The following is a 22,985-nucleotide window of genomic DNA, read 5'->3' as shown; positions in this document are numbered from 1 at the left end:
GCTGACCTAGTCGGTGATGCCCTCATCCCATGAAAGAATTAAAAAAAATCCTCCACCATTAACTAGGTCTTCATTCCCCCCCGACCTCTCATAGTTTTTCTCTCTCAATATCCGGAAGGGAAACCTCTCCAAACGCTGAACTATCACCTACACTCACCAGCCACAATCTCAACTCACTTTACCCACCACAAGGGCAATCTCTTTTCTTCAATACTTCATTTAAAGGGACAATGCAGCTCCAATTCTCACCATCGTGAGATGAATGTGCTCATCCAATGCCCCCCAGAAGTCTGTAACATTGCCCATCCTCTCTCCCCAAGTTAAAGCTGGACTACAGTCAGTGATGGACAGATACAACTGGGGAGCACTGTCATAATGCAAGTCATTCTATCTGCAGGAAGAGGAAGCTAGAACCATAGAAAAGCTATTGAAAGCTCTCCAAGATGCACAGGCAAATCGGTAGGAGCAGGTAAGGATGAAGCTGGGTTGGCAGCAGAACATTGGAAAAGACAGGGGAAAGGTCAGCAGAGCTCCTTTTGACTTCATGTGATTTCGCAAAGCATTGCTATGTCCTTATACTCAGCAAGACATTGTTGAAGGGATTTTGGGCAGAATCAGCCCAGATTTGTATTAAGTGCGGTAGTGGGTGGGAAAAAGGTTTTACTTTCCAGCTGTGATGGTGGCTTTTCATGCCACATCATCTCAATCTTACCTCTTTATGAGAAACATGCCATTTCAATGGCAGGAAGGGTCTCGTTCGCCTGCCCCCTGACAGCTCAACGTCACCTTATTAAAGTGCAGCCGCGCGCACCCATCTCAGGCCAGGCACCTTATTAAAGTGCAGCCGCGCGCACCCATCTCAGAGCTTCCGGCCCAGGACAGCTGCACTGAAGACATGGCCCCGAAAGGCAAGTAGATTGCAGTCCCCTGATTCAGTGACATGTCCCTAGGACACCTATTGGACACCACCATGATGTCCTCTACCCCCGCTCTGGGCAAAGGCCAGCAAGCAAGGTCACCAATCCAGCATGGGAGATGGTGGCTGCAGTGGTCAGCGCCAACACTCAACAAAAGAGGACAACAACCCAGAGCGAAAAGAGGATGAATGATTACACCTGTTCTCCAGGGTAATTCACTCTTCTCATCGCTCTCAACTCACACAATCACAAACCCATCACACATCCAATGGGATCTCACACCTCAAGAGATACCACAACTAACTCTCACACACACCCTCACATCCCCATCAGGCTCATATCCTCTGGAGCTCACGTCCTCATCCTGTCCATGGCTCCGTTCACCACACAAACATTCCACACACTGTCCTGCTCTCCATCTGTTTTCATGCAGGAGAAGCTGGCTCACAGCAGCAGGGAGAGGTCTCAGACCTGGGGGTGGAGTGGCTCACATTATGCCCCTCACTCACTTTGAGGAGTGTGTCATCGTGCTGACTGGTGAGGATGTGGAACGTGCCTGTGGTGACAGTGAGGTCGGCACCAAACACCCACGTAAGGATGCTGCACCAAATCTCCCCTCTCTCAACGCAAATGTGAGTGCTCTCTCCCCTGCTCTTGTTATGCACTAATTATTTCTATTTTGGTTCACAGGGAGCTCTGCTAAGCGACTGGCACCCTCAGCCAGCCAGTCCCGCATCTCCATCCAGGACCTCACCTCCAGCCAAGAAGACAAGTCCTCCATTGAAGAGCTGGAAATAAGCAGCCTGGAAGACCCGTTACAGCGCTTACCCACACCCTGCACCAGCGCAGAGACACACACCTTGGTGGGACCTAGATCTAGAGCAGGCTCGGGTTCACAATCTGGTGGTCACCGCACAGACACGTATCAGCATCAGGAGGAGGCAGGTTCAGCCGAGCTCCCTGGCACTCTATGGGCTGCTGGAGCAGGGGCATCTGTCAGGTCCAAGTCAGATGACAGGCCTCTGGATTCGGCCTTCCAACTCATCCTGGAGAGTCAGCAGAAGGCGGGGAAATATCACACAGAGCTGTTGGAAGCCTGTAACGGAGGGACACGCGAGTCGGAGGAGAGCGTCCGCCTGCTCTCTGATGAAATGATGCCCACATATGCGTGCATGGAGGTCTCCATGGGAAGGTTGGCAGACACCATGGAGACCCTGGTCCAGCAGAATGTGGAGACGTGCGCAGACCATCGCGGCATCCATGGGTGAGTTCCTGCAGTGGCAACGCGAGAGGGAAATGGGGCACCTTGACGCCCCTCCAGGTGCTCATCCCCCTAAAGGAGTCAGGCCAGGGCCCTCAGTCGCTTGAAGGGAGGAGGAGCAGCAGCTGGACACTCCTGGATCACCCACTCAGGTATCTTAGGGGCTGTCCTGTCCTTCCAAGTCCCCTTTGCCTGTGAGCCCCTCACCCTCGTCCTCTGTCACCATAGAGGGAGCAGTTGGCCAACACGAGGACAGCCAAAGCAAGTCAGGACCCCAAGGCCTTGGCTCTCCTGAAGACACATGCCAAAGTTATCAGGAGAAACAGGGCCAACCATTGCACACGCTGGCTCCACCTCTGCTGTGGATGTCAGGGCAGCACCTAGAAGTGTCGGGCCTAGAAATGGTAGGAAATTCTGATCACAGTTGATTGCACGGGTGCACAGCTTTTATCACTTTATAATCTGAAAACGTATTCACTTTCACTGAATATTACATAATGGTGTCTTTCGGCTTCATTGACAGGCTTCGTGAGACCTCCCCCCCCATCATTTCCCTCTCCCCACTAACACTTCAGCTGCACACAGCCGGCCCATGAGTGATTCTGGGGGGAGAAGTGTGTGTGTGTCGGGTCCTTTCAGAGCCTCGTGCAAGCGCTCTCCCACGCACGTGGGATCCTTCCCCCATCACCCTCATCTCAATGTCCTGGGCATTTTCAATGCTGCCCGCTGGGGTTCCTGCATCTCCGCCCACCCACTGACCACACTCCCATGCAGCACATGATCTCGCCCATAACGAGTCTCCTTTCACTTTTGGATTTACAAGCCTGGTGCTTAATATACTTCTTTAGCTCTCCTGTCCTTTCCCCTCCCCCAGTCACCCATGTCCTTTCCGCCATCACTGTCAACGTCCCCTGACATCACCTTTCACCTCCCCTCACCCCATCACCTACCAGCCACAGCTCTTTTCTTTCGGGGATGTGCAGATGAACACCCATGTTCCCTATGTTCCTGAAAATCCCACTCCCATCCAAATTAACCTCCCTGACCTCCTCCTTTCCACTCCCAGGGTCCATGTCTGCCTCTGAGTCCCCACCAACCACCCTCGCCGTCCCTTCCAGTGCTACCGATGCACCGTCCCCCTCCCACCCTCCAGGTTCAGTCTGCCCTCTCTCATTCTCACCGCTTCCTCCTACCACACCCACCCCCATTTCACACCCCAGGATCCCTCCCTTGCACATTCACCTGGACATGTCACCCTCACACCTCCTTACTCCTCCCCCCCTCGGAACTCCTTCCCACCTCAGAGGAAGCGGCTTGTAGGAAGTGCCACTGCTATCTACCTGGTGCAGGTACGCCCACGGTGCTGCTAGGAGGCAAGTTCAAGGTTCTTGACCCAGCCACAGTGAAGGAACAGCGATATAGTTCCAAGTCAGGATTGTGTACGACTTGGAGGGGAACTTGCAGGTGATGGTATTCCCATGTGTCTGCTGCCTCTGCCTTGTAGAAAGATGGCAGCTGCTGTAATGACTGCCCAGGCATTTGCACTCCTGTCACTTCCACACTAACTCTGTCCTAACAGCAGCAGCACAGAGACCCACTCACAAGAAGAATGGGTTTTTAACAGGTGAAGCTCATGAGAATGAATGCCTGAGGGTAGTAGATCTAGCAACTGGAAGTGTTATGCACTATGTTATATACAGTGCCTCTGAGAAACCATCCAACTCTGCAGTTAAGTATTTGTTTGGCTTTGATGATACCATCAGACCTCTTGTCTTAGCCTCCTTTGGGGATAGGAATCTCTATTCCTATCTGATGGCCAGCCTCAGCAAGGGCTATCTGCTGATTCTGGCATAAACCACGGTGGGTGCGTAGAGAACTCTTGTCATGCAGGCTAACCTAAAAATCACCCTTCAAAAGCTCCTCCTTCTTCCAGAAGGGTGGATTCCGATTGTGAAATCCATCGATGCCAATAATAGCGCTGGGGCAAAATGGCCTGGAAAGTTCTCACAAACTGTTGTGTGAATCGAAGACCTCAGCAGTGAAAATGAATAAAATAACAGCTGTTAAAAAAAACAAGAAGTATTATAGATCCAGTGTATGCACCTGCACCCTAGAAATCAATGACACCCACAGTCAATTCCCTAGCCATACGGCTAGAGGGAGCTTTACTCTGTATCTAACCCCGTGTTGTACCTGTCCTGGGAGTGTTTGATGGGGACAGTGTAGAGGGAGCTTTACCCTGTATCTAACCCCGTGTTGTACCTGTCCTGGGAGTGTTTGATGGGGACAGTGTAGAGGGAGCTTTACTCTGTATCTAACCCCGTGCTGTACCTGTCCTGGGAGTGTTTGATGGGGACAGTGTAGAGGGAGCTTTACTCTGTATCTAACCCCGTGCTGTACCTGTCCTGGGAGTGTTTGATGGGGACAGTGTAGAGGGAGCTTTACTCTGTATCTAACTCCGTGAGGAGATATTAGGGAGAGGTTACCAAAATGTCCGTCAAAGAGGTCGGTTTTAAGGAGTGTCTTAAAGGAGGACCGGGAGGGAGAGAGATGTGGAGAGGTTTATGGAGGGAATTCCAGAGCCCGGGGCCCCAGGCAGCTGAAGGTACAGCCACCAGTGCTGGAGCGATGGGAATCAGGGGATGCGCAAGAGGCCGGAATTTTAAGAGTATCCAACGATATCTAATCCATTTACGGAACTTGGCTCCTGACTCTGACAAAACACAAAGAACAGGGTGTTAAAAAGTGGCCACTGATCATTCTCTTCACACTTAATTATTGGTGGGTAGGATATAATTATGGCCAAGTCTGTTTACCTCTCTGTAGAGACACTCCTGGGGTTTCAAGTCAAGGACTGAGAGTTTAGAGACTCTCCTGGGGTTTACAGCCTGGAATGAGAGTGTAGAGACACTCCTGGGGTTTACAGTCAGGAGTGAGATTGTAGAGACTCTCCTGGGTTTTACAGTCAGGAGTGAGAGTGTAGAGACTCTCCTGGGGTTTACAGTCTGGAGTGAGAGTGTAGAGACACTCCTGGGGTTTACAGCCTGGAGTGAGAGAGAAGTGACACTCCTGGGGTTTACAGTCAGGACAGATAGTGTAGAGACATTCCTGTGGTTTACAGTCAGGAGTGAGAGAGTAGAGACACTCCTGTTTTAACCTCTCTCCCGAAGTGTCTGTTTTAACCTCTCTCCAAAAGTGTCTGTTTTAACCTCTCTCCCGAACAGTTTTTAATGGGTGTCCTTTAGAAGTTCTGTCCTGTAGTTCTGAACAGTGGAAAATGTCATGCAGGTGAGCCCCATCCCCAAATAAATACTTTAATTAAGCGTTGCCCGACCCCAGCACCCGCCTCTACCACCATCACCACCACCACCCCACACCCAGAAACTTGGCCCCGATACATCTAGGATGGAACCATCCCAGATTTACACAAACTGCGGTAGTGAGCGGGAAAAATGTCGGTTTACCCACCGGCCGCAATGGCGGGTTTTCGGGCTGTATCGTCCCATTCCCGCCTCATTAATTATGCAGCCACAGGAAACACGCTGTCTCGCTGGTGGGCATCTTCCGATTTTCCTGCCATGCCTTAACCTCGCTGCCTCCTCACGCAGGGCACCATATTTAAACTGCAGCCGCGCACACACTTCTCAATGCTTGCAGCCCAGGGCAGCTCCGGTGAAGACACAGCCCCACAAGCCAAGAAGAGTTCAGCCCCAGATTCAGTGACACATCCCTGTGATGCCTTCTGGACGCTCTGGAGGACAGCTGCGACGTCCTCTACCCCTGCTCTGGCCGCCGGAGGCCCATCAGTCTCACCACTCCAGCTTGGGAGGTGGTGGCAGAGGTGGTCAATGCCAACGCTGCACAGGGGTCAGCCATCCAGTGCAGAAAATGGAAGAATGATCTCATCCGTGCTGCCAGGGTAAGACAACCATCTCATCACTCTAAACTCACACACTCACAAGCCCATCACACATTCACTGGTGTCTCACTCACTGCCAGCTCAAGAGACATCACCACTCGCTCTCTTGCATACACCCTCACATCTCCATCTGGCCTCATCTCCTCAGCCCTCACCATCTTGAGGCCATTTGCACAGATCAACATGTGCCCCCCACACACACCCTGGGATACCCCCTTCTCTTGCCCTGTAGCCTCTTCCCTTGCCTGAGGCCGCTTCTCCTACCTTCCCCAAGCAAGCCCTAGGCCTGCAGCCGTTGAAAAGCCAGCCCTGTCTTATGAATGGTCTGGTAGGTAGCGATCTGTCTTGGAGCCCCCCTAAGAGTGATGTGGCGAAGTCTGGCGCTGATGACAGCGAGTGCTGCCTGAAGCAAGGTAGGCAAACAAACCTCAGAGTCCTGAGTGAAATGCAGCTCATCAGGTGCATGTCGCTTATGTACAGATGTGAAACATGTTGGCGTGCAATCACGCCAACGTGCCTGGATGGTCCAGTGGGGTGGGGGATGATTCTGGTGATCAGGGCTTGAAATGAGATGCTGAAGTATTGAAATTAGGTTCCCAATGTGCAGCAGTGGGAAACACGGCCTGCCATTGATGGGCGGAGCAGACCATCACAAACTGGTTTCAGGACAGCATGACATCGATTTTTGACCTTCTCGCCACATTGTGGTCCCGCCACCCCCCCACCACCACCCCCACTCCCAACCCGCCCGCCATGACTCCCGCTGCCAACAGGACCGGAAAGTTCCAACCCCAGAATCAGAAAATGTAGACCATTGGATCTTACCCTGATGAGGTTCCACCATCGCTTTAATGGTTTTGTCCTTGATTTTTATTTTCGGGACTCCTGTGTAGAACACCACGCAGCCATTGAGATGGAGAGTCATATGTTGTTTCTCACTGCTGTTGTTTTGCAGCTCTATGCCAACATCGAAGGTGGTGCCTAGCAGAATTTTTTCAGGAACATGCACATTTAATGTTGCGTCCACTGCTGTCTCAGCTACAGCCTCTTCCTTCTTAATACCATATTGGATCGCTGTACCTTGTGCCGCCCTGTCTGCCTGACTGCCTAAAGAGGGTGGTTAAAAAAAAAGGAAACATGTTAACTTCTTCTCCAAGTGATTATAAGGCACATGAGGTAAACTTACGAGCTCCAGTTTGCGTCGTTCGTTGGGGGTGCAGATTGGTAAACTGACCTCTCTTATACAGTGCTACACAACGGGCATGGATATCAGTGGGCTAGATTTTGAGGCATACTACACAACCGAGAGGGGGATGGAAGTTTCCTGAAATAGATTGGAAAATCTACTCCTTTACCCTATTTTTAGAGTTTCATTCAACCTAGCTTTGTCACTTTGTTCTTGCAACATGCCTTGCCATGAATTCATGCTATGAAGTAATTCTCCTCACAGCTAAATTCAATTTAAATTAAAAATTTATTCCTGTGCAATTAAAAATTCATTAACCTGGTTTGTTTGAAAGTTGACATCGATAGATCACGATTCTGCTGTGGCAGATATTCACATTTTTGACAAACCTTCAGTTGTTTTTCCTAAAAGCTTTTACTGCTGAACTAAATACCCCACATCAATTCCTCTTTGTGTTGTGTTCCTTCCTCCCACTCTCTTGCCTTTGCCACATCTTTCACTGTATGAGAAGGAAAAATTCTCTTCACTTTCCACTCATATGCTTTTCCAGCTTTATTAAGTTTGGATTTCAGTCTTCTTTCCTTTCCATCCCACCCTTGTTACAGATAATCTAATCATTGCTGGAGAAAACAGGCACGTTGCCAAAGCTTTTTGCCTTGCACTCAGCAGGACAGGTGCAAGAATGCAAAATTTCAAAGGGTGCATCAATTTATACTGCATGATAAAAGGGTGCTAATTGGTTGGCAAGTTGACTCTGATTAGCCAAGGCAAAAGGAATATGCCCAGGCATTGTGCCTTGTTTTTTGAATTGAACAAAAGTGTTAGGGACAATAGTTCCCTGGTGCATTCTCCATGGTAATGTCTCGACCAACCAGAGTCGACTAGCCAACCAACCAGCACCCTTTTCTCATGCAGCACAAATTGTTGCTCCCTTTGAAATTTGCCGCTCTTGCCTCTGTCCTGATGAGTGCAACACAAAAAGCTTCGACAGCATGTCTCCTTTTATCAGCAATACTCAAGTGCTGCACTATCAAGCAACAATGCTGTAACAAGTTGCTTAGAAATTCAGTCAGTAAAATTTAGTAATTGTGACAGGATGGGTACATAGTGAGGCCTAGAAACTGGTTAGTGCTGGCCTGCCAGCATGAACTGGGCATAAGGAACGGTCCCTGTGTCAGAATGGGAGGCTTGGACCTTTCCAATATGGGCCTCGGACTTCAATGACATCAGGCCACCGAGCGGCAGACACCTGCTCGGTGTGTGGCAAGGCCCATTTGAATTTCAGGCCCCTGCGTTGTCAGCAGGGGGCCCTTAGGTGGTTCTTGAGTGAGGGGCTATGTGATTGGGAGCTTGTGGGTGCAAGTAACAGGGAGGGGGGATAATAGTGAGCAGGGGAGGGAGGGGTGGGGCCATCAGGAGAGACAGTGAACGTGCTCTGCCATATTGTATGTTTTGGTACCCATTTTAAGACTGCAAAACACGCACAGGACCATTGAATTTCTGGGCCCAAGGTCCTCATGGCAGGTGGTAGGCTACTTCCTACTTATGCAGTGTGGAATATTGTTAAGACTTTTGTTATGATGTTTTGTATTTGCTGTATGCTTAGAAATTAGTCAAGGTTTAACTGCATTGTAATTCTCACCAATGTGAGAGATTGGTACAGATGAACCAATTTAATGTTTTTGAATTAAAGGTCAAATTTATGTCAGTTTTGGGAAATATTAAATCTTTTTGGCAATTAAATAAAGGCTAAGGAAATGAAATCTATGAGATGTAGAATCAGCAGAATTAAAATGATGCAGATCATAAACAGCAAACCTTAAATTAGAAACAGATTGTCCTTCTCACTTGCCCATTACTGATGAGCTGAGGCCTGCATTTTCAAGATTCCTTCAGCCTCATTTGTCTGCCCAGTGTGCTGTTTTGCCCCTGGGATATTTCCCACCTGATAGCCTAGCTGTAAATGTTCCACACAGGCACCGCCTCGGTGGCCTGAACTGCTTTATCAGACGTTAAACAAAGGCTGAAGCATCGGAAGAACAGGAATTCGACATGGGCAGAAAATACAGTAATTTGCTATAATAAAAGGTGAAATATGCACATGCTCAAACAAGGGTCCAGGTTTTTGTCACGATGGCAGAATGAGCGCAGAAATTCCAAGTTCTGGCGCCGAATGAGGCATTTCCTATTTTTGCAGGGGCTGGACTGGAGTCGGGCCAGCGTTTGCACAAGGATAATTTACAGACGAAGCTGGGCATTTACATCATCAGTTGCCTCCATTGAAGTGGGATTTTGATAGACCAGGAGTGTGAAATCTGGAGTGTGCAGATTAGACCAGGTAAGAGGAGGTCTGAACTTGGCGGATTCATTTGGATAACCAGGATACCCCTTCGGATAGGGTCCAGGATAACTTTAGGAGAGGTAATGCACCCTTTGTGAGAACTAAGGCTCCATTTAGGATTGTTAAAATTAACTGTGATTTTGCGTAAAAAAAGTGCATAAACTCAATGGAACTGTCAACGCTGTCAAAGAACTGTCAAAGGGTGTTAACTGGGTGAGTTGGCATGGAAGGGGGACAGGTGAAAGGTGATGGGTGGAGGGCATAGGTTGGCATGAGTTGATACTAAATTGACATAAGGGCTATAAATGGTCATGGGATGTTGGGGACATAGGGGTATGAGGCACCATGGGGGGTGGGTAGGAGGGTATAGGTTGACATGGATGACACATTGGGAGTGTGTGTGTGTGTGTGGGGGGTGAGGGCAGAGGGCTGTTTTTGTTTTAATCTTTTTTGAAATTTAATTCAACAAAATGTCGGACCACAGAGCTAGGCCTCTGCACTCATTCCGGGGACATCGGGCCTGAGTTCCAATCCAGCTTGCCCCCATACCCACCCCGGAATGGAAATCCCAACACTGGGCAGGCATTTTTAAAGCTCGGATTCTCAGAGCCAGGAATTCTCCCATCTCTGCGTACCCGACACGGGGGTGGGGGGGGGGGGTGCGAAAATCTGGGCTAACGTGTGACTTGTAGTTTGAGCATTGCAATCCTCACAATGAATGTTCAAATTTACAACCAATAACGCAGTGTCCAGCCTGTTCTTGCACTTTTCGTGACGATACCTCGCATGCTGTAAGGGAGCATTAGAAACGTCACGGGCTCTGGCAGGTCCACGATTATTCTCAATGGACGTGACTAATGTGCACAGTACCTAGTTATGGTTGAGGACACAGGTAGTTTACTCTTAAAACCTCGAATAGCACCACTGAAGGTCAGTACAAGATATAGGAGCTGTGCAGGACAGGCTGGATGAACCTGTGAGGCTTTTCCTCCAGCGAGTGTGCCAGTCCCTGAGTTCCAACCCATCCCTGGGCTAATTTTCCTGCCTGTTGCTTGTCTCTGTCAGACCACAGGAAAGGTTGAAGCTACAGGCATAAGGAAGAGCTGTTTGGCCCAGTGATTTCAGTTGGGTCAGCCAACGAAATGACTCACAATGAATGAGCTGTCGGTCTGAAAGTTACTTGCTAAGAAACACACGTTCTGAAAATGTTCTGAACAACGATCTGACATTTAGCACGTTTATATGCAAATGTTTTTCCCGCCACGATTATTCTAAACAGGAATTTAATCTTTTAAATTACAAAATAACTGGCAAAAGAATTTCCTGAGAATAGCTCTCACTTCTGTACATTAATGTTTACAGTGTGAATTTTATGGGGCACTGTATTCCACACCCCCGACAAATGAAAGGTCAGCCAGCCCACCCAAAACCTGGTGATATTATTGCTGGGGGCAGCCTTAATTGAGTCAGAATGGAACTTCTGCCCCCACCTGGGAGGAAGTCCTGCCTTCTAGAGCTGCCAGCCAATCAGATTCTTCCGCCCCTGGCGAAACCAGGAATGGAGGCAGACAGGGAATTTCACGCCACCAGCTGGTGAGCCCGTTACCCAGATCCAACCCATCCCTGGACCAATTTTCCACAGACTAAGGGGGTGGGAGCGACCTGAGAGTCCATGGGGCGGCTATTGAAGGAAACTAACTGGGACTTTCCATACAGGCCACAGGAGACAGAAGTGGCTTCCCAGCAGAAGACCAAGGGGGCCAGCACTCCATCCAGCCTCAAAGGCCCTCCTCGCCTGACTGGGTTCAGCAGCCACGATCGTCTGTTTCTGGTGTATGTGGCACCCTTTACCACGCCTTCTCACTCCAGCCCCGCAACAACGGTGGCTGGGCTGCCCGGTCTACTTTTTACTTCTGGTTTTTTAAAAAAGGTTGGAGAGAGGGTGTCTCCAATTTGCTGTGCTCTCTCGATCTCTCTCAAATCACCTATCGTGGGGGCCCTGCCGCTGCTTCCAAACTGGAAGACCTCTGATCGGCTCTCCAGCTTTCAGAGCCCGACCACTATCCTTAATTGGACTGCGAGCCTGCTCTCTTGTCACTAACTGGCCAAGTCAGGGAAAATCACAGGTGAGTGACTGTTTCCCAAGCGGTGAGGTCTTCTGTCCGTCACATGAGCCAGAAGGCAGGGTTCACAAGCCCACAGGAGAAATACTGCTCCACAACAAAATGCAGAGATGGAGAAACATTACTTAACAAAATCCAATGACAGAACCATGGGGGTAGAATCGGCCCTGTCTGCCATGATGAAACATCACAGACGCCTGCAATGAACTTTGGATTTACAGTGTCACTGTCCAAATCAGGCAGAGCAACACTTCCCTCACAAGTGCACATTAAATTTGTGCAAATGACTTGGAATTCCCAGCAGCGTGACAAATTTGATTACAGTTTTAATAAACTGTCTCATGCACCAGCAATGTACATCACCAAGAAATGTCTCATTCCTCCAAATTTTGACAAGCTACATATAAATACATGGTTAGATTGTGCCATGTAACATTTTTTTTTTGCAGTATTAAATTTTCACTTGGTGCTTTGAAACTGACTTTATCGAGCACACATTGTGCTTATCAGCCTCATGCTCTGCACCTGCTCTGCAATGTTCTACATTTCCCAGTTACAATGCTTTCATGCCGCCTCTGTACTGCAACTCTGCAGGACAATGGGCATGTTAATTATCGGAAGACACAGTGGGAGACCTTCCTTCCACATTTCTTTGGAATCATCCACTGATCTGCCACATGCTCGTACACTATCGTGTTTGTTGAAATTAAATACTCACTGATCATAAATTTCAAGGCAACAGAAACGTTGCATTAAAAAAAAATACCCTAATGCATATTTAAATTTGCCACAAGTGTGCGAAGATCACTGGAGCTTATCTTTCATTATCGCTTTTGGAAATCCGTGACCTTAATTGCCTCAAACATTCTGTCGCCACACTGCAATAATTTCGTTGCAAGCACAAGGGAAACTGGAGCTGGTTTTTGTGGTCACTTGGGAAATCAGCAGCCGTTAATTGCACCTCGATGTCCTATAGACTTTCTATAGGCTTTTGCCCAGGAATTTGCAGTAATTAGAAAGCCATGTCAGCACAGTCAGCACTCTACAGGTGATCTAGGGGGTGTGAGAACAGGGCATTAAACTGAGAGTCTCTTTAGCCAATCAAACTGTAGGATTTTTATGGATGCATGCAGACCCTGAACCAGGCAGTGTCACTTAGTGTGGTTAATTTGCTATCAAGCTATGTACAGAAAGCAAGATACGGCATGAGAAAGAAAGATGGAATCGAGAGAGGGATGAAAGCGACAAAAGGAAAAAGGAAAAATCACCAACATTAATTAAATCTGCGCAAGTGAGACTCAACACTTGTAAACGTTAAATGTTCAGTGCCAGACACGTTGTTTGGTAGTAATTAAGACTTGTTGTACCGTTAACAAATCGATGGTGACACTCAAGTGTAGTACCTAGGGAGGGTGCTACAGCTAGGGGTGCAGCCTTTCCGATGAGACATTAAACTGAGGCCCCATCTGCCTGCTCAGGTGGGTGCAAGAGCTTCCTCGGCACTATTTCGAAGGAGAGCAGGGCAGTTATCCCCGGCGTCCTGGCCAATATTTATCCGTCGATCACCATCCCAAGAAAACAGATCGGCTGGGATTTTCCGATACCCGCCAAGGGGGGGACGTGGCGAGCTGTTCAAATGTCTGTTCCCTTCGGCAGGACCGGGGGAGGGGCTGGAAAATTCCGACCATTATCTGGTCATTATCACATTGCTGTTTGTGGGAGTTTGCTGTGAGCATATTGGCTGCTGTGTTTCCCCACCACCCCCACACACCCCCATGACAAAAGTGACACTTCAAAAGTACTTCTTTAACTGTGAAGCATGAGATAAACTGTAAAGCGCTTTGACACATGCGGTGGTTGTGAAAAGCGTTCCAGTGTGGACAGGTTAAACCCCATTTAATCCTGTCTCTTCTTTTTTCTGAAAAATTTAACGACACCAGAGTGGCCAAGCCCCAGCTTTCTCTGGTGAGCCCGTGGATACTTATCACATGAGTACAACGACACAATGTCGTTCTTTCTGTTTCGAAGCCGAGTCTCTCATACTCTTATGGTGGAGCTTCTGAAGGAGCAGGGACACTCAGGCAGACACTTCCCGCTTTCCACACTTAACTGCGCTCGTGTGCGGCACCAGAGGTTGCCGTCAATTTACTCCTTAATAACGGTGAGCATGGACAGCATCACCATTACTGGTTCTGCAAAGTCCAGGTCATTGTGTCTGCAGCACTTCCTAAAGGTGCTACAAACACCCAGAGGTGTGCAGCAGCAACAGCAAAATGAGTTCTGACGGGCTCGAAGTTGTTCATAAGATATCTGCTGCTGTTTGGAAAGCGGCATAGGAATGGAAGAAATGACGAGTGAGGTCAAAAGGACAGAAACACGATGAGGCGGCACGAACTGGGGGTAGGATTTCCCCTGCGGGCTTCTGTGCCTGCCTGGTTCAAATGGAGGTCGATAGCCCGTACTGTGGGGGGAGGGGGGGAGCAGTCACTCATTGTGAAGAAGGCTCTGAAAAAGAGTCCTACGGACTCGACAAACCATTAACTCTGCTGCTTTGTCCGCAGGTGCTGCCAGACCGGCTGAGCTTTTCCGGCATTTTCTGTTTTTGACTCACTGGGCCTGAATTTTACCTCTGGCGGGCGAGCGGGAACGGCGGGACCCAGGAGCGGTCGAGAAACCGGCGCCTCCGACTCGATTAACCAGCGTGAAATGTGCCCTGACAAGCTCAGCGTTGCTGGGGTGAAGGGGGGGGTGGGTGGTGGTCTGGCTGTCCAGTAAGGATAGCAGGCGGGTTCTCGAAGTTAGAGAGACAGTCAGGCACCTTCCAGCTTGAGGGCAGAAGAGGGAGCCCCTCCACTCGGTAGCTGGTGGCTGCTGCTGTGCCCAGGCAGACAGGGAGACGCTGCCTCCAGGCAGCTAAACTGTCCCCCTGCCGACTGCGGGAGCCTGCAGGCTGCCTGGGAAATCTCGGTCGGCCTCCTTCAAATGGTCATAATAGGCCCTTAGCCAATCAGGTCGGCTGCCCACGTGTCTGTGGGCTGGGCATCTCCCCCCCAACCCCCACCACCCTCCCACAACTCCGTGAAAATGGCCCGAAGGCAGGGTTGGAGCCAGAGAACCGGCGTGCCAGCCCGCGGTGCTATTTTTAGCACCCCCTGTCTCCGCCTCCCACTCCGATAGCAGCTAAAAATCAAGCCCTTGGAGTCTCTGGGCAAGTGATGGCAGTGCCGGCAGTGCGCTGCCTCTGAACCTCTGTCGGCAAAGAAGGTGCAAAGCGTGTTGCTCTGTTTGATAAACCTTACTGGTTGAAACATTCGTCACGCCTCTGCTTGCTGGCTGACATTGGCTTCCAGTTCACCAATGCCCTGATTTAAAAATTCTCATCCATGTGTTCAAATTCCTTTGTGGATTCACCCCATCACTATTTCTGTGACCTCCTCCAGCCATAGAACCCTCCAAGAACTCTTTAGCCTCTTAAGCATCCCACACCCATCACGGGCAGTTGTACTGTCAGCTGTACAGGCCCTAAGCTCTGGAACCCCTTCCCTGTACCTCTCTGCCTCTCTCTCTCCTCCTTAAGACCCTCCTTAAAACCCACCTCCTTATTCTAACAATTCCTTTGGCTCAGGGTGCATTTCTGTTCCAATGAGCACCTCGGGACATATTGCTCTGTAAAAAGGTGCCATATAAATGCAAGCTGTTGTTGTTTCATTCCTGCTTTTCTTGGCTGGGAAGAAAATTTGAGAAGGAATAAATAAGTCACCTCCTTGGCTCCCTCCTGGGCCTGCTGCTCCTTGGCAATTGGTTTTCCTACGTGTTCAGCTGTAGGCAAGTCTCGTCGGACATAAGCTGATGTAGCGTCAGGGCCTGAATGATGTAATCAGGCCCTGATCTTTGCACTTACTGTGGCGAGGGCCTGATCTGCTGCCCAAGGCCAGCATGTTAAAATGGCATGGGGTGCGAGTGCAGCTAGAATAGGTGAGTGTCATACCGATATGGTACTTTAAACTCTTGCGTGAACCGTTCTCATTGGGTGCAGGGAATTAAAGTTGGGCCTTCTGTCTCCCAACTTTCCATTCTGGTGCAGCTTGGCATGAAACAGGCCTTCACCTCATCATTACTTATGGTCAGACCATGAGTTAGAATCATAAAATGGTTACAGCTCAGCTGGAGGCCATTCGGCCCATCATGGACCTGCCAGCTCTCTGCAAGAGCAACTCATCTAGTCCCAACCCCCACCCTTTCCCCACAACCCTCTAATTTTTTTTTCCTTCAGGTACTTATTGCTTTTGAAAGTCATGATTGAATCATCCTCTATTATATTCTCAGGTAGTGCATTCCAGATCCTACTGCATAAAATCATTCCTCCTCATACCGCCTTTGGTTTTTTTGACCGATCATGTTAAATCAGTGTCATCCGGTTCTCGACTCTTCCCCCAGTGGGAACAGTTTCTCTTTACCTGCCCTGCCCAGACACCTCATGATTTTCAATACTTCTCTCAAATCTTCTCTCAACCTTCTCGTCTCTAAGGAGAACATTCCCAACTTTTCCAACCCATCCGTGCCTGAAGTCCCTGAAACCTTCTGTCATTCAGTCCATCTCAGTGAAGCCTATTTCCCCTGAGTGAAGGTGGATGGTGGACTTATTAACTCTCTGTTGCTGTGGAATCCTCTCGGATTGGCAAGGAACACTAAAGGGACCTGAGGTCAGAGATAGTGCAGCAACACTGGATCCCTAACCCTCTGGCCCACGCACCTTGTGTGTGCAGCCTCCTCCTGAGTGAATGGGTTTGGTTTCTGTCCTTTGGGCCTTGCCAGTTACTTAGTGAAGTTTCATTTGGTATCTTTGACTTTTATTGCTATTGAGTCAACGGCACCAAACGAATCCTTGAGCTGCTTTCATAGACTGAGAGGGTGATTCAGTGATCTACAGGGCAGGAGTTGGTGGTGGGGGTGGGGAGGAATTACTGGCACTCACAGGGAGCACACCTCCAGAAATGGTGTGAACATGAACCACGCTTTCTGTCTTTTGAAACTGATTGTCGGAAAACTCCTGAGTGTGCCCACCCAATCTCCGCAATCGAAACATCCTTCAAGAAAGTGTCAATTCGCAAAATTAACCGCTGAAACATGTTAGTCTGAAACTAGAAAAGCGGTTTAGTTCTTCCAATTGTATTTAATACTATGGCCTCGCTGTTAACACCCCACAATCCCCGCCATGAGGGGTGGGAATGAGTTGAGGAGTGATGGGTTCGCTTTAAGACTTAAATACAGGGATCATTAACCCAACACACAGCACACACGCCTGCTGCCCTTTCTCATTGCAGTGGTTATTGAGACATCTGAGTGCCCTGCCTTGGAGAGGTGGGAACCTTCATTAACATATCAAATTGGGCTCCCACAGTGCAACTGGGAGCAGATTTAAAATTCATGACTGCTTTGTATGTTTCCCAGAAGTCAGTGGGTATGGCAGTCAGAGAGAGATGGGAGAAGATTACAGGCCTCTCTCCCCTCCCAGGGCTCTACCACCATCCCAATCACAGGCCTCTCCCCACTGCCCCAATCACAGGCCTCTCCCCGCTGCTCCAATCACAGGCCTCTCCCCGCTGCCCCAATCACAGGCCTCTCCCCGCTGCCCCAATCACAGGCCTCTCCCCGCTGCCCCAATCACAGGCCTCTCCCCACTGCTCCAATCACAGGCCTCTCCCCGCTGCTCCAATCACAGGCCTCTCCCCGCTGCTCCAATCACAGGCCTCTCCCCGCTGCCCCAATCACAGGCCTCTCCCCGCTGCTCCAATCACAGGCCTCTCCCCGCTGCCCCAATCACAGGCCTCTCCCCGCTGCCCCAATCACAGGCCTCTCCCCGCTGCTCCAATCACAGGCCTCTCCCCGCTGCCCCAATCACAGGCCTCTCCCCGCTGCCCCAATCACAGGCCTCTCCCCGCTGCTCCAATCACAGGCCTCTCCCCACTGCCCCAATCACAGGCCTCTCCCCGCTGCCCCAATCACAGGCCTCTCCCCGCTGCCCCAATCACAGGCCTCTCCCCGCTGCTCCAATCACAGGCCTCTCCCCGCTGCCCCAATCACAGGCCTCTCCCCGCTGCTCCAATCACAGGCCTCTCCCCGCTGCCCCAATCACAGGCCTCTCCCCGCTGCCCCAATCACAGGCCTCTCCCCGCTGCTCCAATCACAGGCCTCTCCCCGCTACCCCAATCACAGGCCTCTCCCCGCTGCCCCAATCACAGGCCTCTCCCCGCTGCCCCAATCACAGGCCTCTCCCCGCTGCCCCAATCACAGGCCTCTCCCCGCTACCCCAATCACAGGCCTCTATCACCATCCCAATCACAGTATTCTCCCCCCAATCCCCCCCTCGCCCCCACCCCCCAATCACAGGCCTCTCATCCTATCCCAATCACAGGCCCCCCTCCCCACCTCCCATCGCAGTCACAGGCCAATCCCCCCTGGTCCAATCACAGGCCAATCCCGCCCTTCCCACCATTCACAGCTGTACGACAGGAGGACACCTCGTTGGGCTCATGGAGCGAGGCAATATGGGTGGAGCTCTGGAATAGGAAGTGCGCAGTCACAATGTTTGGGGTTTACTAGAGGCCCCCCAATTGCCTGCGGGAGATTGAGGAACAGTTATGTAGGCAGATTTTGGAAACATGTAAGAGCAATAGGGTTGTTGTGGTGGGTGATTTTAACTTTCCCTATATTGACTGGGAATCACTTAGTGCTAAGGGTTTGGATGGTGCAGAATTTGTAAGGTGCATCCAGGAGGGCTTCCTGAGACAATATGTAGATAGTCCAACTAGGGAAGGGGCAATACTGGACCTGATATTAGGGAATGAACCCGGCCAGATGGTCAAAGTTTCAGTAGGGGAGCATTCCGGGAAAAGTGACCATAATTCAGTAAGTTTCAAGGTACTGGTGGATAAGGATAACAGGAGTCCTCGGGTTAAGGTGCTTAATTGGGGGAAAGCTAATTATAACAATATTAGGCAGGAACTGAGGAATCTAGACTGGAGGCGGATGTTTAAGGGCAAATCAACAACTGACATGTGGGGGCTTTCAAACATCAATTGATAAGAATTCAGGACCAGCACGTTCCTGCTAGGATGAAGGATAAGCATGGCAAGTTTCAGGAACCTTGGATAATGAAGGATATTGTGAGATTAGTCAAAAAGAAAAGGGAAGCATTCGTAAGGGCTAGAAGGCTGGGAACAGATGAAGCCTGTGGAGAATGTAAAGAAAGTAGGAGGAAACTTAAGCAAGGAGTCAGGAGGGCTAAAAGGGGTCATAAAAAGTCACTGGCAACCAGGATTAAGGAAAATCCCAAGGCCTTTTATACATATGTAAAAAGCAAGAGGGTAGCCAGGGAAAGGGTAGGTCCATTCAGGGACAGAGGTGGGAATCTGTGTGTGGAGCCAGAAGAAATGGGAAAGATACTATATGAATACTTCTCATCAGTATTCACCAAAGAGAAGGACTTAGCGGTTGATTTATCTAGGGAAGAGTGTGTAGATAGCCTGGATCATGTTGAGATAAAAAAAGAGGAGGTGTTAGGCATCTTGAAGAATATTAAGGTGGATAAGTCCCCAGGGCCAGATGGGATCTACCCCAGAGTACTGAGGGAGGCAAGGGAGGAGATTGCTGGGGCCTTGACAGAAATCTTTGCATCTTCACTGGCTACAGGTGAGGTCCCAGAGGACTGGAGAATGGCCAATGTTGTTCCATTGTTTAAGAAGGGTAGCAGGGATAATCCAGGAAATTACAGGCTGGTGAGCCTTACGTCAGTGGTAGGGAAATTATTGGAGAAGATCCTTCGTGACAGGATTTATTACCATTTGGAAGCAAATGGACGTATTAGTGAGAGGCAGCATGGTTTTGTGAAGGGGAGCTCATGTCTCACTAACTTAATCGAGTTTTTCGAGGAAGTGACAAAGATGATCGATGATGGAAGGGTAGTGGATGTTATCTACATGGATTTCAGTAAGGCCTTTGACAAGGTCCCTCATGGCAGACTGGTACAGAAGGTAAAGTCGCATGGGATCAGAGATGAGCTGGCAAGATGGATACAGAATTGGCATGGTCATAGAAGACAGAGGGTAGCAGCGGAAGGGTGCCTTTCTGAATGGAGAGCTATGACTAGTGGAGTTCTGCAGGGATCAGTGCTGGGACCTTTGCTGTTTGTAGTATACATAAATGATTTGGAGGAAAATGTAACTGGGCTAATTAGTAAGTTTGCAGACGACACTAACGTTGGAGGAGTTGCAGATAGTGAAGACGATTGTCAAAGGATACAACAAGATATAGATCGGTTGAAGACTTGGGCGGAGAAACGGCAGATGGAGTTTAATCCGGACAAATGCGTTTTGGAAGGTCTAATACAGGCAGGAATTATACAGTAAATGGCAGAACCCTTAAATGCTTCGACGGGCAGAGGGATCTGGATGTACAAGTCCATAGGTCACGGAAAGTGGCAACGCAGGTGGATAAGGTAGTCAGGAAGGCATATGGCATGCTTGCCTTCATCGGCAGGGCTATTGAGTATAAAAGCCGGGAAGTCATGCTGCAGCTGTATAGAACCTTGGTTAGGCCACACTTGGAATATTGCGTGTAATTCTGGTCACCACATTACCAGAAGGATATGGAGGCTTTGGAGAGGGTGCAGAGGAGGTTTACCAGGATGCTGCCTGGTCTGGAGGTTATTAGCTATGAGGAGAGGTTGGAGAAACTCGGATTGTTCTCACTAGGGTGACAGAGATTGAGGGGCGACTTGATAGAGGTTTACAAAATTATGAGTAGCATGGACAGAGCAGATAGTCAGAAGCTTTTTCCCAGCGTGGAAGAGTCAATTACTAGGGGACATAGATTTAAGGTGAGAGGAGAAAACATTAGAGGAGATGTGAGGGGCAAGTTTTTTACGCAGAGGGCAGTGAGTGTCTGGAATTTGCTGCCAGAGGAGGTGGTGGAAGCAGGTACGATAGTGGTGTTTAAGAGGCAGCTTGACAAATACATGAATAGGATAGGGGAATAGAGGGATACGGACCCCGGAAGTGCAAAATGTTTTAGTTGATGGGCAATATGGAGCACCGAAGGGACTGTTTCTGTACTTTTCTTTGTTCTTTGTTCAATCACAGGCCAATCCCCGCCCCCCACCACTGTTCCAATCACAGGCCAATTCCCCCTCCCCATTCCAATCACAGGCCAATCCCCGCCCCCCACCACTGTTCCAATCACAGGCCAATTCCCCCGGCTGTTCGAATCACAGGCCAATCCCCACCCCCCACCCCATTCCAATCACACACCAATCCTCCCACCATTCCAATCACAGGCTAATCACCCCCCCCCATTCCAATCACAGGCCAAACCCCGCCCCACACCCCTGTTCCCATCACAGGCCATTTCCACACTCCCGTCCCATTCGAATCACAGGCCAATTCCCCACTCCCAATCACAGACCTCTCCTCCTCTCTCAATCAAAGGCCCCACCGCGCCCCGCCCCCCCCCACCCCCCCCCCCCCCCCCCCCCGCCCCCCCCCCCACCCCCCCCCCCCCGCCCCCCACCCCCCATCCCAATCACAGGCTCTCTCTCCCCTAGATTGCCAGACCTTCCCTCCAACCAATCGTGGGCCTCTCTTCTCCCCCGATCACAGGCATGCCCACATCTGATCACGGAACATCTGATCATGGACCTCGCCCTCTTATTCCCTCCCAACTACAGGCTTTTCCTGCTCCCCAGTGTAGGTCCCTCTCTCCTCTCAATCGTGTACTTCTCCACAAGCCTCCCAATTGCTGGGGACCGTCCCCAAGTGTCCCCAGCTACAGCCTCTTGTCATGGGTACCCACTCCTGCCCACCTGTTGACCGTTTGACCAGACCCTAGGTGGGAAATAGAACAAAATAGATGACACTCAGGTCCTGATGATAAGATCAGCAGGACTTCTGCATCTCCCGGTCCTTGGTGTTTTTGGCCTCCCTGTCTTCTGTGAATATCAGGGAGGAAATTGCATTGTAGTGTTAATATCCCTGAACTGGTAATCTTTCCTAATGCTCTGGGGACCATTGGTTTAAATCCCACCAAGGCAGTTGGTGGAATTTAAATTAAGTCTAAAAAATTTGGAATTGAAAGCTAGTCTCAGTAACAGTGGCCATGTCAACTATCATCAATTGTGGTAAAAACCCACCTGGTTCACTAATGTCCTTTAGGGAAGGAAATCTGCCATTCTTACCTGGCCTGGCCTCTCCAGACCCACAGCCATGTGGTTGGCTCTTGCTTGCCCTCTGATTAGGCCACTCAATTCAAGCACACATCTCATGCAAGAATAAAAAAAAAGTGATCTAAAAGTACTAAAAAAATGTACTCTATATACTCTCCATTTTTTAAATAAGATTTTAAACTACCTTGAAGATATAGATCCTTACTCACCCTCTGGGTACTTATATTGATCTGTGATGTCTTTTCTACCATCAGATCCAATCTCCTGGGTAAGAATTAACATTCCAACTTCATCAGTCTTCACGTTACCTTTAATCAGGGAACCATCCTTCTGTCTGTTCCAGTATACAACGTCACTGTTTACCTTAAAGCAGAAAATCAAAATTAACTTACATATGAAGTGTGGTAAAATGTTTTATAATGTGCTACCAGGTCCACTAACAAGGAGTTATTTTAATAGGCCACATACGTCCCAACGATTGGTTGATATAATCAAACTGCATGCTCCTTCGGTTGTTTGTGATTGAGAGTACAGACACTACTCAACCAGCACGCACTTATAAGATGCAAAACAAAACATCCACTGTTAGATGTGATTCCATGATTGGACAGCACTTGCTGAACAATCCTGACTGTGCTAATAGCTACACTAACAACCAATTTAAGATGATCAGTTGAAATTGTAACATCACTCATTTATGCTGGTTAAAAATGTCATACGTTCATACCTAGGGACCTGTTCTTCGCAAATGGAAGAAATATGTTCAAACCTTGCACCTTTTTTGAATTACCTGGGAAGTTGGGGAACCTATAGTTCCCCATTGCTTTCTCCATGGCAACACCTTGACCAGTCAGTGTCAACTTTACAACCAATCAGCACCCTTTTCTCCTGTAGCATAAACTTGCGATCATTTGAAATTTGGCATTCTTACATTTGTACTGTTGAGTGCAAGATGAAAAGCTTCGACAACATGTCTCTCTTTTCAGCAATATTCAAATGATGTTAATTCACTCTCAATG

General features: G+C 49.3%; 1 protein-coding gene across 1 annotated transcript in view; it reads right to left on the bottom strand.

Moving 5' to 3' along the window:
- Window positions 1-22,985, bottom strand: part of LOC121276217 (coagulation factor XIII A chain-like) — a 126,581-nt gene that overhangs the window by 12,232 nt on the left and 91,364 nt on the right. The window contains exons 11-12 of the mRNA XM_041184388.1: window positions 22,176-22,329; window positions 6,923-7,204 (exon numbers count right to left, since the gene is read on the bottom strand). Of these exons, the coding sequence (XP_041040322.1) occupies window positions 6,923-7,204; window positions 22,176-22,329 (436 nt within the window). The remainder of the gene's footprint in view (window positions 1-6,922; window positions 7,205-22,175; window positions 22,330-22,985) is intronic.

This window comes from Carcharodon carcharias, chromosome 3, assembly GCF_017639515.1.
Source record: "Carcharodon carcharias isolate sCarCar2 chromosome 3, sCarCar2.pri, whole genome shotgun sequence".
Taxonomy (NCBI): domain Eukaryota; kingdom Metazoa; phylum Chordata; class Chondrichthyes; order Lamniformes; family Lamnidae; genus Carcharodon; species Carcharodon carcharias.
Note: the sequence above shows the minus strand (reverse complement) of the source record. Positions and strands in the feature narration are given on the sequence as shown.